The 13,543-nt window shown below is 36.3% G+C and overlaps 2 protein-coding genes across 3 annotated transcripts in view; one reads left to right on the top strand and one right to left on the bottom strand.

Moving 5' to 3' along the window:
• Nucleotides 1-6,426, top strand: part of col5a2a (collagen, type V, alpha 2a) — a 46,501-nt gene extending 40,075 nt beyond the window's left edge. Inside the window, exons 48-54 of the mRNA XM_073473374.1 lie at nt 137-244; nt 1,018-1,071; nt 1,250-1,357; nt 1,580-1,895; nt 2,155-2,336; nt 2,511-2,753; nt 5,233-6,426. Coding sequence (XP_073329475.1) covers nt 137-244; nt 1,018-1,071; nt 1,250-1,357; nt 1,580-1,895; nt 2,155-2,336; nt 2,511-2,753; nt 5,233-5,379 — 1,158 coding nt within the window. The 3' untranslated portion in view covers nt 5,380-6,426. The remainder of the gene's footprint in view (nt 1-136; nt 245-1,017; nt 1,072-1,249; nt 1,358-1,579; nt 1,896-2,154; nt 2,337-2,510; nt 2,754-5,232) is intronic.
• A 1,835-nt stretch (nt 6,427-8,261) lies between these two features.
• gulp1a (GULP PTB domain containing engulfment adaptor 1a) overlaps nt 8,262-13,543 on the bottom strand; it is a 94,645-nt gene continuing 89,363 nt past the window's right edge. Inside the window, exon 12 of one of the 2 annotated variants that reach the window (XM_073473597.1) lies at nt 8,262-9,095. In XM_073473597.1, coding sequence (XP_073329698.1) covers nt 9,024-9,095 — 72 coding nt within the window. In that variant the 3' untranslated portion in view covers nt 8,262-9,023. The remainder of the gene's footprint in view (nt 9,096-13,543) is intronic. The other variant, XM_073473596.1, reaches the window with a different exon arrangement.

Genomic DNA, 13,543 nt, shown 5'->3' with positions numbered 1-13,543 from the left:
TCATACAGTACACTGACAGACCCTAAATGCATTGCAGATTTTAGTAAAGGACAACACAGCTGTTTCTGACAATATTTACTTTACTTACCTGATTTCAAAACATTTATCATGAATGTATTAAATCTTTCTAATTCAGGGACCCCAAGGACCTAGGGGAGATAAGGGTGACCTTGGTGATCATGGAGAGAGAGGGCAGAAGGGACATCGAGGATTCACTGGTTTGCAGGGTCTTCCTGGACCTCCAGTAAGTAAAAGAAGTGCTCATTATCCAATCGCTTCTCCAGACCCACCATGTGTGTTTGCGCCAGCTTTAGTTCGTTATTCAAATTCCCTTTTCCAACTCAGCTCATAATGCAGATGCAGTTGGGCAGTGATCCAAAGTTTAAAATCATTTCCCTGAACTGTTGATGGTTTCTGGTTCTTTTAACAGAGTTTTTAAGTAACCACATTTTGGAGCATGAATTTCCTCTCTTGCAAACTTGAAAACAGCCGTTTGTGCTTCTCAAAACTGGGCTTTTTGTTTTTAAAAATGCATCTGATTGGAGAAAAACACAAAATACACTATAAACTATTGAACAGAAAAATCAGGTACAGAAGCTGCTTCTATCTTCTGTCTGTATCTAAGAATGGTCTCCTATTGTATAGTAGAGTTACCAACATGTAAGGTCTCCTAGTTGAGTATCATCCAACTGGTCACAGCCATCAGGCTCAGGTAAACCTGTGCACTGTGTTCATTCTGGGAAAAACTTTACATTTCTTGAATAATATTTTTTTTTAATACTTTTTTCACTCATTGTTCTAAATTAATGTTCTCTGCTACAATATTTTTTTGTATGTTTTATTCCTTTAAAACAAAAAAAAAAGGTCTGCAAATAAGCGACGGCTTGAAGTCCTATATAAATTGCATCAGTTGCGTTTTATTTGGACGTAGCAATGCCTACATGTATCGTCCCTGCCAAATAAATAAATAAATTCTGCATATAGAGAGACTAATGAATATTTACCTCTTGCTTTTAGGGTACGACAGGTGAGCAGGGAACTTCAGGAATTGTTGGACCAAGCGGGCCGAGGGTAAATACTACATTTCCATTTGTTACAGGAGGAAAACATGGCTTCCTGAATTTAGTTTTTTATAATGACTTTGTCGAGGAGCAAACACGTCATTTGTTGTAGTTTAATTACAGCATTAGATCTGGAACCAAACAGTTAATTTTAAGAGGCTAACCATCTTTATTGGTATGTGATACAGGGGCCTCCTGGACCTATTGGACCTTCTGGAAAGGAAGGACACATGGGACAGCCAGGACCGATGGGACCTCCTGGAACTCGTGGACTCAGTGGAGAGATTGGACCAGAGGTATTGTCTCAATATATATATGTACAGAGAGGAAGTTCTTGAACTGATAAAAAGACCCAAACAGTCAGCTGTAAAAAAAAGACTCTTGTTAAATTGGTGAACATCTTTTCAACAGATGTTCATTAAGTAGGGAACACAGGACTGCTTAAGGTTTTATTATTGTCTGTACAAAAACTATTCTTCAAAATAAAAGTAAAACACTCCACTATTCCTAATCCACAGGGCCCTCCAGGAGAGCCTGGACCCTCAGGCCCCCCTGGCCCCCCAGGACCTCCCATGGCTGCCATGGACGACCTCTTTGGCGGCCCTCACGACTACGACTCCGACTCCGGCCCTCCTCCTCCTCCTGAGTTCAGCGAGGACGAGGCTATGCCCAACAGCAACTCCTCCACCATCGTGCCCGTGGACCCGAGCATTCAGGCCACGCTGAAGGCCCTCAGCAGCCAGATCGACAGCATGAAGAGCCCTGACGGCAGCAAGAAACATCCTGCCAGGACCTGTGACGACCTGAAGAGATGCTACCCCATGAAGAAGAGTGGTGAGTGAGAGGAGTAGGAAGATTTTACACTGATATAAGAGGCAGGAAATGTGTGTCCGGAAAATACCTGTTTTTCCTTTTTTTTTTTTTTTTTTTACAGGAAATCTATAAATTCTTCTTCCTATGGCTTGTCTCAAACATGATAAATCTAGAAATGTTGTCAGCGCACGGTGACTTTGAACTGTGAGATAAACCTCCCTGCTGATTTATTTTACTGTTACAGTTGTAGAATAAATCAATCTATCATTTTCTTGTGCAGGGGAATTCTGGGTGGATCCAAACCAAGGCAGTGTAGAAGATGCCATCAAAGTGCACTGCAACATGGACACCGGAGAGACCTGCATCTCCGCCAACCCATCCAGCATACCTCGTAAAGTGTGGTGGAGCTCTTCCAGGAACAAACCTGTGTGGTTCGGAGCCGACATCAACAGAGGAACACATGTGAGCTGTTACATTTTTGGCGTTAGAAGAGACTAAGCAGGAACAGTGGAGTTGTTTAAGAGTCCATAAGAATCTTTTCAAGAATATATTCCTGTAGTTGAGGAAATGTTGGAGGAAAATTTGTGAAAAACTGAAAAAAAGGCTTTTTATTGATCGCTTTCTTTGTGTCTCCAGTTCGCTTATGGTAACAAGGATCAGGCCACAAACGCCGTCACAGTTCAGATGACCTTCATCCGCCTGCTCTCCAAGGAGGCATCTCAGACCATCACCTACCACTGCAAGAACTCTGTGGGCTACAAGGACGAGAAGAATGGCAACTACAAGAAAGCTGTGATCCTCAAGGGCTCCAACGACCTGGAACTCAAAGCAGAGGGAAACAACCGCTTCAGATACACAGTGGTGGAGGACTCCTGCTCAGTAAGTTCACACACAGGCTGGAATTATGTTGTATTTTTCTTATTCTCGACAAATCCCATCAAATGAACAAAACCAACAATGAGTTTAGCTGCGTTTCATCAGTAGTTACCCTTCGCCCTCAGTATTATGTAACAGCATACATGGCACCGAGGCCACTTGGAGAGCGGAGGGAAAGTGAGCGGGGGAGGTGCAGCGTTTTTAAATGGAATGCACTTGACCTTGTCAGTATTCCTTGTCAGATCGTCAGTCAGTTAACTGTGCAGCGCTTTATTGTAGCTTTCAGGTACTTCACAGTCACTACTGATGCTTTTAAATGAGCAGCTCCATCTCTTCTTCTGACCTTTAAATACCATAATACCATAAACAATCACTGTTGCGTGGCCTACTAACAGGACTATAATGTGTAATGATGCACAAAACAGCGTAATGCAGATACAGAGAAACATTGAATTATTTAGATATTGTCACTTGTTTGCACGGATCACAAACATCTGCTTTTGAAGCGTTCGTCATTATACATCATTTAAATACAGAAAACGTTCAGGCGACATCAAACATCCCTCTCAAATACTGCAATCAACTGCTCCTTGATGTCGAAGCAGAAATGATGAAAAAACTGCAGTGCTGAGGTTGATCGTTGATGACTCACTCCTTTAATCCTGGAAGAGTCGATCTCAGGAGTTTCCCAGAGAAATGGAATGTAATGGCGGCAGGGATTTCCTCGCAGGAAGTCAGCGAAGGTGTTTTGAATGACTGATTAAACGAACCTTTAGTGCGTCACTTAATACCGTCTGAGACGTAAATCTATTGTTTCTTTTTTGTACGTTGTTAATGTATCACATGAAAGAGGTCAGACGTAGTGATGAACCCACAGGGAATTATCACCTGATTGTAGTTCTCTTCAGCTCTGAGCTGCATTTAGGGTCTTTTAGCTCATTGTTTTTACTTTTTGGCCCATGTCACTGTTTTGGTTCAATCTCTTTCAATCAGGAGAATTTTTTTCTTTTGTCAAAGTGAAAAAAATGTTCACAGGAGAAAAAAGAATTCATGTGTGAAACAGTGAAAAAAAAAATGTCAGGAGATTTTTTTTTTTCATGGAGAAAAAAAAACATGAATGCTTTTAGTAATATTTGGAACATGGGATAGTGGCTCTCTTCAGCCTCTTGTGGTCAAAATGAGTATTAAAAAAAAATTAGGCTCATTTTTTATTTTTATTTCTCCTACCAAAACTTTTTTTTTTTCCACTCTGTTTCACACATCAAAAGAAAAAAAAATCACCCAGTTTTTTCCTGGGACAAAAAAAGACCAAAAGTTTTTTTCAATTGATTTCACAGAACTTTTTTTTTTCTCCTGAAAAATTTTTTTCACTCAAAAAAAACAAACTCCAGAATCTTTTTTTTTTGCTCAGGAAAATGAGTTTCCCACGTGTGAAACTGAGTGTTTTTTTTTTTTTTTATGTGTGAAACAAAGTGAAAAAAATTAGTGTAGTGGTTCTCTTCAGCCTCTTGTGGTCAAAATGGGTAATACAAAAAAATTAGGCTCATTTTTTATTTTTATTTCTCCTACCAAAACTTTTTTTTCCACTCTGTTTCACGCATCAAAAGAAAAAAAAATCACCCAGTTTTTTCCTGGGATAAAAAAAGACCGAAAGTTTTTTCAATCGATTTCACAGATCTTTTTTTTTTTTCTCCTGAAATTTTTTTTTCACTCAAAAAAACAAACTCCAGAATCTTTTTTTATGTGTGAAACAAAGTGAAAAAAAATTTCACAGGAGAAAAAAATAATTCATGCGTGAAACAAAGTGAAAGTGTAGTGGTTCTCTTCAGCCTCTTGTGGTCAAAATGGGTAATACAAAAAAATTAGGCTTACATTTTTTTTGTAATTTCTCCTGCCATCAAAAAAAAAAAAAAAAAATTCTCGAGAAAAAAAAGAAAGAAAATTCACCCATTTTTTTCCTGGAAAAAAATGTTTCCACACATCAAAAAAAAAAAAAATCTCCTGCAAAACATTTTTTCAATCGGTTTCACAGATGAAATTTTTTTTTTCCTCCTGAAATTTTTTTTTCACTCATTCACTGAAAAAAACTCAAGAATTTTATTTTGTTTTCACTGATGGGAAAAAAAAAAAAAAAATAAGGAAAACTTATCGCAAAACCTGTTTTCCCCACCAGTTCTCAAGTCATAAATACAGGAGAGAAAACAATTTAGATCAGACTTCGAACAGAAAATGGATGGAGAATGGATCACAAGAAAGAAAAAAAAACATTTCTCTACTTGTTTCTCAGGGCTTCTGTCCACACGACAAAAGAACAACTTAGAAATATCACTTTTGTTTTCATCATACTTACATACATGATGACGTTTAAGCGCAGAACAAATTCATTAAAATACTGTTTACCATTTCACTGAGATGTAATGATCTTCATTATAGAGAAAATGTAAGTTGGTTACTGAACTTCTTTTTTTTCTGTCTTTTACAGAGAGCAAATGGCAACTGGGGCAAGACAGTGTTTGAGTACAGGACACAGAAAACAGCAAGACTTCCTATTGTGGACATTGCCCCTGTGGACATTGGTGGCCCAGATCAAGAGTTCGGTGTCGATATCGGGCCAGTGTGCTTCTTGTAAAATCGTCAGCAGGGATGTGTCGAGGAGAATCCTGAGACTATTGAACTGACAGCTGACGCGATCAGCCACGTTGTACATACGAGTACTGAGGACTATTCTGGCCCTGTGGCAAGATATTTATTGTGCCTTTCAACCCAGTTCAAGACATCGAAGATTTGTAAGTCAGAATGAATGTTTGTAAAATTGCATGAAATAATTGGTAAAAATCAGAATCATTCCTCTGTCTTGTGTATGTTTGACTTAAAGCTCGACTGATGTCGAGGCTTACGATGGTGTAGTTCCAAAGATCTTTAATTTTATTTCACAAAACCAAAGATTTATGAATATGAAAAGCTTTAAAATGGTAACTGCTGTTTATAGGCCCAGAAAAATCCCACTAAGTGTTGTCCTTCCACTACTATTTTCTACAGATTTGTCTATTCCTTTTTTGTTCTTTTTATGTTTGAATATAAAAAACAAGATTGTGGTGCTATTGAGGAAACAAATACGGCAGGTGATACATTCACTGGCGCAGGTATTTTTCTCAAGACAGTTTTGATGAACCAATGTCTGTAACCAGTTATTTTTGAAACTCTGTACCGACCACGTACAACATTAAAGACACATTAAGACTGTCGATTCCTCAGTGTTAGCTACCTCGTCACCGAAACTGAGAAACGATGACACTACATGTAAATCTTTGTTCACAGGTGCTGTTTTGTAAGTAGTGTGATCCTTGTGCACTCCTCCCAGCTGCGCGGTAGGGCAGGGTTTGGGGATACCAATAAAGATCTTTCTGTCAACGACGGAGAGATGAATGAGGTGTCATGTGAGTGGTGTGTGGTGATTTGTAACATTTTTGTTTTTCCTTCGATTTCAGTAAAAGGTAGCACAGAATATTCTATTTTTATGCATGTCAGTTCCCCCTTTTTTCAATATCCTGGACTTATATGCTCTTGAAATCTTTTTTATAATCCGTTTTATAGAATAAGGTGGCTGTGAGTGCCTGTTTGCTTTGTATTTCTTGCTTTGCAACAAATTAAACAAAATGCTTGTTAATCCCCCCAAGCTCTTGTCATATTGATTCAGGTACAGTTAGGTCCTTTATGTTGGCCTTTTTTCACACATTTCTAGACATATTTTGTAGTTTTTAAAAGACTTTTGTTTTTAACATTCAGTTTTTTTTTTAAAATGTAAGCTGTCTCTTTGAAAGTTTCATGAATGTGCCTTCAAGTAATTCTATTGTGACCATTTGGTTCATATTTGAGTATATTTATTATAAATTTGTAACTATTGCGAGGCTTGACTGCCTGCTAACACCCCAGAGGCAGAGAGGAAGCAGAGGAGGAGGAGGAGGAGGAGGAGGAGGAAGAGGAAGAGGCTTTCCACACTGGAAGCAGATGCGTTTCATCTTTTGGAAATAAATATTGAAAATACTTCTCCCTGCCTGTTCTTGTTTCAGAAGTTTATTTGGTCCCTTTTAAAGCTGAGACATGCAGAATTATTTTTAGCGTTGTTTAGCAAAATTTCCATAATAACCTTTCAGCATATTATAAATCAAGTGTTCGGAAAAAAAGCTAGAGTTCTGGTTCTGTTTTAGAAAATCTTGCCCGTGACGAGACACTGGCCAATCACAGTTCATTTAAGACAGACGGTGTTCCTGTTGACTGTTCTAGGTAAAACACTATTTATTCTCCATTTTAATGGCCATGACTGTTTTCGTAATATTTGTATCACAGAGAAATGTTTGAATGTTGACAACATCAAAGTTAAATTATCAACTTTTGAAAGAAACAAAGAAAGCCTTTTTCGTAAACAAACTTGTTAGGTGAAAGGCTTGGTCCAGACAGCTCAACCGCAGTGCGTGGAAGTCCCCTCTTTGATAGGTAGACATTACTCCGCAAGTTTTTGTTGGTCTTTTTTTCCCAAAAAAACCCCACACATTTGCAATGTTATGGAAAAATTCAATTTTCTATTATATTTTTGTTTTTTCAAAATGACCATAAATATACGTCAACAAAGGTCTAACACGTGGTGAAGCATGAGAGTCCACTGTTGGTAATGTAGGGGTGTATGTGTGTGTGTGCTGTAAGACGGCCCTGCAGCTGGAGGAGCATCTTTGAGAGGAACCAGGAGGTTCAGCAGGGCAACTAACTCCTTCTGCTTCAAAACTGGGGGGCTTGGACGGGCTTAACGGAGTGATACCAGGCAGCAGAGACAGCGATAGATGGGTTTAGCATAAATTTGCACAGGTACGCCTACCGCAGCTTTAAAAACTTGTACCATAATTGAATAAGTTCATCTCAGAGAGGAAGTGGAGCTCTGAGGCAAAAAACACAGATATGATTAAAGAGTGAAAATGTGATGTTGAAACCACAACTTTAGCATTGATGTAACTGAAGAAGTAGAATAGTAACACTTCATCACACCTAGCAAGGCAACTCACTCACTCAACAACTCCACTGGTTGCATGTAAGCTTATGAGAAAATGACCAAACTTCTCATTTGATTTAATACCTCAGTGGACAGTTTCCTAATGAATTTATGGTCTCAGTCGATAGTTTCAAGTCTGCTTCACTCCAGCAAGATGTTCATTTTGTAAATAATGGTCCCATTTAGATTTAGACAAATAAAATAGAAAATAGTTTTTGAGACATTTTAGAACAAGAACATGACCAAATATGTCATCCTCTCAAGGAGATGCCAGAGGAAAAATCAGAGGATCACCAACGTCTCCTTGTCTGGGAACCATGAATGTCTGTACAATATCTCTGGCCTTTGAGATATTTCAGTCTGGACCAAAGTGTTGGACCAATCAACCATCACTGCTATAATAAAATCTTTGAATTGAGGAAAAAACACAAACACAAAAAATACACGACAGCTAGTAGCACGTTTTTTGTTTTTTTTTGCGGTAAAATTTTCTTTAATAACTGTAACAGCAAAGTCAATGCAACCAAAAGTAAAATAATGAGAATAGTACTGTTTATGGACAGAGACTGTCCAAACAAAGTGCCCTCTGGTGCAAGAAAAGCAGACTAAAATCATGACAAAAAATATGACAAGTAAAATACTGAAATGGCGACTCAGACTTGTGAAATGCAAAAAAAAACAAACAAACAAAATAAACCAACAACTCATTACAAAAACAATAAAGGTCAGTAAGCCAAAAAATAAAAAAAATATCAGACTGGATTAATTCATGAGTGAGATAATGTTGAGTAAAATAAGCTACGTGATGTTATGGGCGAGCTGTGTTAATGATACAGACTCCATTTATTTTCTTCGCCAGCTTGTGTTTTGGCATACAAACAGGAATGTGTTAACAATACAGAATTCAAATGGTGCATACACACAAACTGTCTCTCATTATGAAAATTCTGTGTACCATTGGACATATTCGAACTATTTACATCTCTCACTGCCTGTGCAAGCAACGGTACTCAAAACTACTCCTTCCATAAGTTTGTTCTTTTACAAAAATAGGCTCTTCTCTATAATGGATCTGAATTTACCTTGAAATATCGAAAAAACCCATCTAAATGCAAATGCATATAAACCTCAAGATGAAAAACTGTGACATCTTGACTCGACCGTGGAGTGGATTTTGGCACTTCTTCATACAAACGAGTTAAAAGTACGCGACAAAGAGCATCTTCTTGGCATCAGCAGCGGCTGTCGAGCGGGTCCAAAGAGAAGACGGTGCCCTCTAAGGTTAGTCCCATTTTGAACCCCTCCTGGAAGACAAGCCAGAGGACAGAGTGGTGTTCAGTGACAAGGATGTGGCATCTGAGAGATTACATGTGTTGTGAATAATGTTTAGATTAGAGCCAAAGGTCTCTGAATCTCTGAGGGTAAAACAGAATGAAACGCCAAACCAGAGATTTAAAAAACACTGCTGTTCTGTCATGCTTGGTCATGCATCATGTGTGAGATCATAAACCATGCGCCTAATGGGAGCGCACTGCTGAAATTAGTTATATAGAAAGTCAAAAGCTATTTTATTTTGCAAACTGCAAATATCTGGTGAAAATGAAGCCATATTGTACTGGAAATGTGCTGTTTTTATTTAGATGTTAAATTTTATATCAAATGCGACTTCGGTTCCTGACAATTATAGCACACTTATGAGCATTTATTGTGAAGTATAGTGAAGAATTTTTTTTTTCTGGTGATCCATTTTTTGAAGTCTGATCTAACTTGTTTTCTCTCCTGTGGGGAAAAACTGGTAGGAGAAAAAAGCTTTTGCCAGGATAATCTGAAAAAAAATTTCAGGAGATCTTTTTTTTTTTCAGCCCTTCAGCCTCTTGTGGTCAAAATGAGTATTACAAAAAAACAGCACTTTGAAAAATTAGGCTTAAATTTATTTATTTTTTTCTCCTGCCAAACTTTTTTTCTACTCAGTTTCACACATAAAAACAATTTTTTCCTGAAAAAAAGTTTTTACACATGAAAAGAAATTCTCCTACAAAAACACTCAGTTTCACTGATTAAAAATATATACAAATAAATAAGGAACTTATGGCAAAACCTTTTTTTTCCGCCAGTTCTCAAGTCATAAAAAAATTTAATTTTCAGTAATTCTTTATTTTTTGCCGTACTTTTTTTCTAGTCTGTTTCACACATGAAAACAATTCGAGAAAAAAAAAATTCTCCCAGTTTTTTCCTGAAAAAAAGTTTTCACACATGAAAAAAAAAAAATCTCCTGCAAAAAACATTTTTCATTCAGTTTCACAGATGAATTTTTTTTTTCTCCTGAACATTTTTTTCCACTCTGTTCCACTGTTTCTTTACCAAAGAGGCTGAAGGGCAGCACTACCCCATGTTCTAAATAGAACTAAAAGCATTCATGTTGAATTTCAGGAGATCTTTTTATTTTTTTTGCTAATGTGAAACTGGATGAAAAAAGTTTTGGCAGGAGAATTTTTTTTGTAGGGCTCATTTTTGTCAAGTGTTTGTCATGTGTTCTTGCACACTAAACACAACATACATCTATTGTGTTTTGGCAGGTTATGTAACATTACTGTCATGTCTCTCTTCCGGTGAGGAATGTGTTTTCGTTCAGTTTCATGCATTAAAATTTTGTTTTTCTCATATTTTTTTTCCTCTCCTGAAATTTTTTTTTCCCAAAAATTCACAAAAAATTCACCCAGTTTTTTCCTGAAGAACAAAAAAAGTTTTCACACATAAAAAAATAGAACATGGGTTAATGGTGCCCTTCAGCCTCTTGTGGTCAAAATTAGTATTACAAAAATTACAAAATTCTCCCAGTTTTTTCCCTAAAAAAAAGTTTTCACACATGAAAAAAAAAAAAAATCTCCTGCAAAAACATTTTTCAATTTTCAGATGAAAATTTATTTTCTCCTGACCCTTCTGCCTTTTGTGGTCAAAATGAGTATTACAAAAACAGCACTTTGAAAACATTTTTTTTTTCTTCTTTTTCCTCCTGCCAAACTTTTTTTAATACTTGGTTTCACACATCAAAGAAAAAATTCTTGAATTCTGGAAATTGTTTCAATTTTTTTCACTCTTTTTTTTTTTTTTTACTCAAAACGAGTATTACAAAAAAAACAGCACTTTGAAAAATTAGGCTTAATTTTTTTTTTCTCCTGCCGAACTTTTATTTTCTAGTCTGTTTCACACATAAAAAAAAAAATGTTGAGAAAAAATAAAATCTCCCAGTTTTTCCTGAAAAGAAAAAGTTTTCACACATGAAAAAAAAAATTAGAACATGGGGTAGTGATGCCTTTCAGCCTCTTGTGGTCAAAATGAGTATTACAAAAAAACAGCACTTTGAAAAATTAGGCTTTAATTTTTTTTATTTCTCCTGCCTTTTCTACTCGGTTTCACACATCAAAAAAAAAATCCTCGAGAAAAAATAAATTCTCCCAGTTTTTTCCTGAAAAAAAAAAGTTTGCACACATCAAAGAAAAAAAATTCTCCTGCAAAAAAGATTTATGGCTTCAGAACTGGTGGGGAATAAGGTTTTGCCATAAGTTCCTTATTTATTTACTTTTTAAATCTGGAGTTGTTTTTTTTATCAGTGAAACAGAGTGAAAAAAAATTTTCAGGAGGAAAAAAAAATCGTCTGTGAAACAGTGAAAAATGTTTTTGCAGGAGAATTTTTTGTCTTTAATGTATGAACCACAACCCCAGTTTTTTTTTTTTTTCTTTTTCTTTTTATGTGTGAAAACTTTTATTTTCAGGAAAAACTGGGTGAAATTTTTCTTTGTGTGAAACCAAGTGAAAAAAACTTCAGGAGAATGTTTTTTTCATTGAGAAAAAAAACATGAATGCTTTAAGTCCTATTTAGAAAATGGGGTAGTGCTGCCCTTCAGCCTCTTTTGGTCAAAAATAAAAAAATAACTGAAAATTAGAAATTATTATGACTTGAGAACTGGTGGGGAAAAAAGGTTTCGCCATGAATTCCTTATTTTTTAAAACATTTTTTAGTCTGGAGTTTTTTCAGTGAAACAGTGAAAAAAAATTTTAGGAGAAAAAAAAAATTAATCTGAAACTGAGTGAAAAATGTTTTTGCAGGACATTTCATGTGTGAAAACTTTTTTTCAGGAAAAAACTGGGAGAATTTTTTTTCCTGTGTGAAACCACATTTTTTTTCTTCTTTTTTTTTTGCTCAGTAGAAAATGTGTTTCCCATGTGTGAAAGTGAGTGGGAAACAAATCTTTTCCTGAGCAAATAAAAAAAACAATAACAGGTGGAATATTATTGTTACACAAAAAAAAATTCCCGCCCAAACTTTTAATTTTTCGCTCACACATTAAATTTAGTTTTTCTCCTGAAATTTTTTTTTCACTTGGTTTCACACATAAAAAAAAATTCACCCAGTTTTTTCCTGAAAAAAAAAAAGAAAATAATTCACACAAAAATTAAAAAATAGAACATGGGGCAGTGGGGCCCTTCAGCCTCTTGTGGTCAAAATGAGTATTACAAAAAAACAGCACTTTGAAAAATTAGGCTTAAGTTTTTTTCCTCCCTCCTGCCGAACTACTACTAGTCGGTTTTACACATCAAAAAAAATTGAGGAAAAAAAAAAAACTTTCACATATGGGAAAAATAAATAAATACACAATAATAATTCTCCTGAAAAAACTTTTTTTTCACTCGGTTTCACTGATAAAAAATAAATCTCCAGAATTATTTTTTTTCACTGATAGAAAAAAAAAAAGAACTCATGGCAAAACTTTTTTTCCCACCAGTTCACAAGTCATAAACACAGAAGAGAAACATCAGACTTCGATCAGACTTAGAAAATGGATCACTAGAAAAAAGGGGCTTCCGTATTTATCACATGAAAATCAACATCTTAGAGTTTGAAAAGTGTTTCCTCACAGTAATCGAAAAGAGCAACTCATCAACTACAACCCACCACAGCTGAGAAAACACACTGCTACTCAAAAACAAGGCGGACTAAACACACTACTGAGAAATAGACGGACATTTTTGGAGGAGCAGGTAAATTTGCACCACACAGAATTAGTGAAAACATGCAACATGCTCCAAACATGCAAACCAAAGACACAACCACTGTCACGGCACAGACACAGAGCAAACAGTACCAACCATCTCTGCCGCTACAGGTGGAAAAGACAAGAGGTGAAATCAGGTTGTTAATAATAAAGAAGAGGAAGAACCTGAAGGAAAAGTTAAAAAACAAGCAAGTCGGTCCAACATCGCCTCCTACTGGCAAATCCCTGCTAAACCTCAGCAGTTACTTTGCAGGATTTTGACAGGATCAAAAGTTTGAGCTGATTTTCAGCTCCAGGACTCGTTATTTTCTAATCATACTATAACTCAAAAGCCTGCAATTTAATGCCTTACACAGACCAACAGAGAAAGACTGATTGTGGGGGTTATGGAATAAACTGTATTTGTGATGATTTGACTGATTGTGTTCCAACTCAAACTACATCAGTGGTTCTCAAACTTTTTCTTATAACCTCTTTAAGAGGCAGTTACTCTCTTTTCTTCTTTGCTTGGGTATTAAGCACACTGTAAAAGTAAAGTTAAGGTATTTAGTGGAATTAAGTCATCTTTTATTAATAACCAGACGTGACTCAAGTCATTCGGCAAGTAGGTCCAAGTCAAGACAACTCAAGTCCCAGGTAAAATCATTCCCTCGCCCCTAAGGTACTACAGACTTTTTCTGCAGTTTTCTGTCTTTATA

The sequence above is a fragment of the Pagrus major genome, chromosome 9, assembly GCF_040436345.1.
Source record: "Pagrus major chromosome 9, Pma_NU_1.0".
NCBI lineage: Eukaryota > Metazoa > Chordata > Actinopteri > Spariformes > Sparidae > Pagrus > Pagrus major.
Note: the sequence above shows the minus strand (reverse complement) of the source record. Positions and strands in the feature narration are given on the sequence as shown.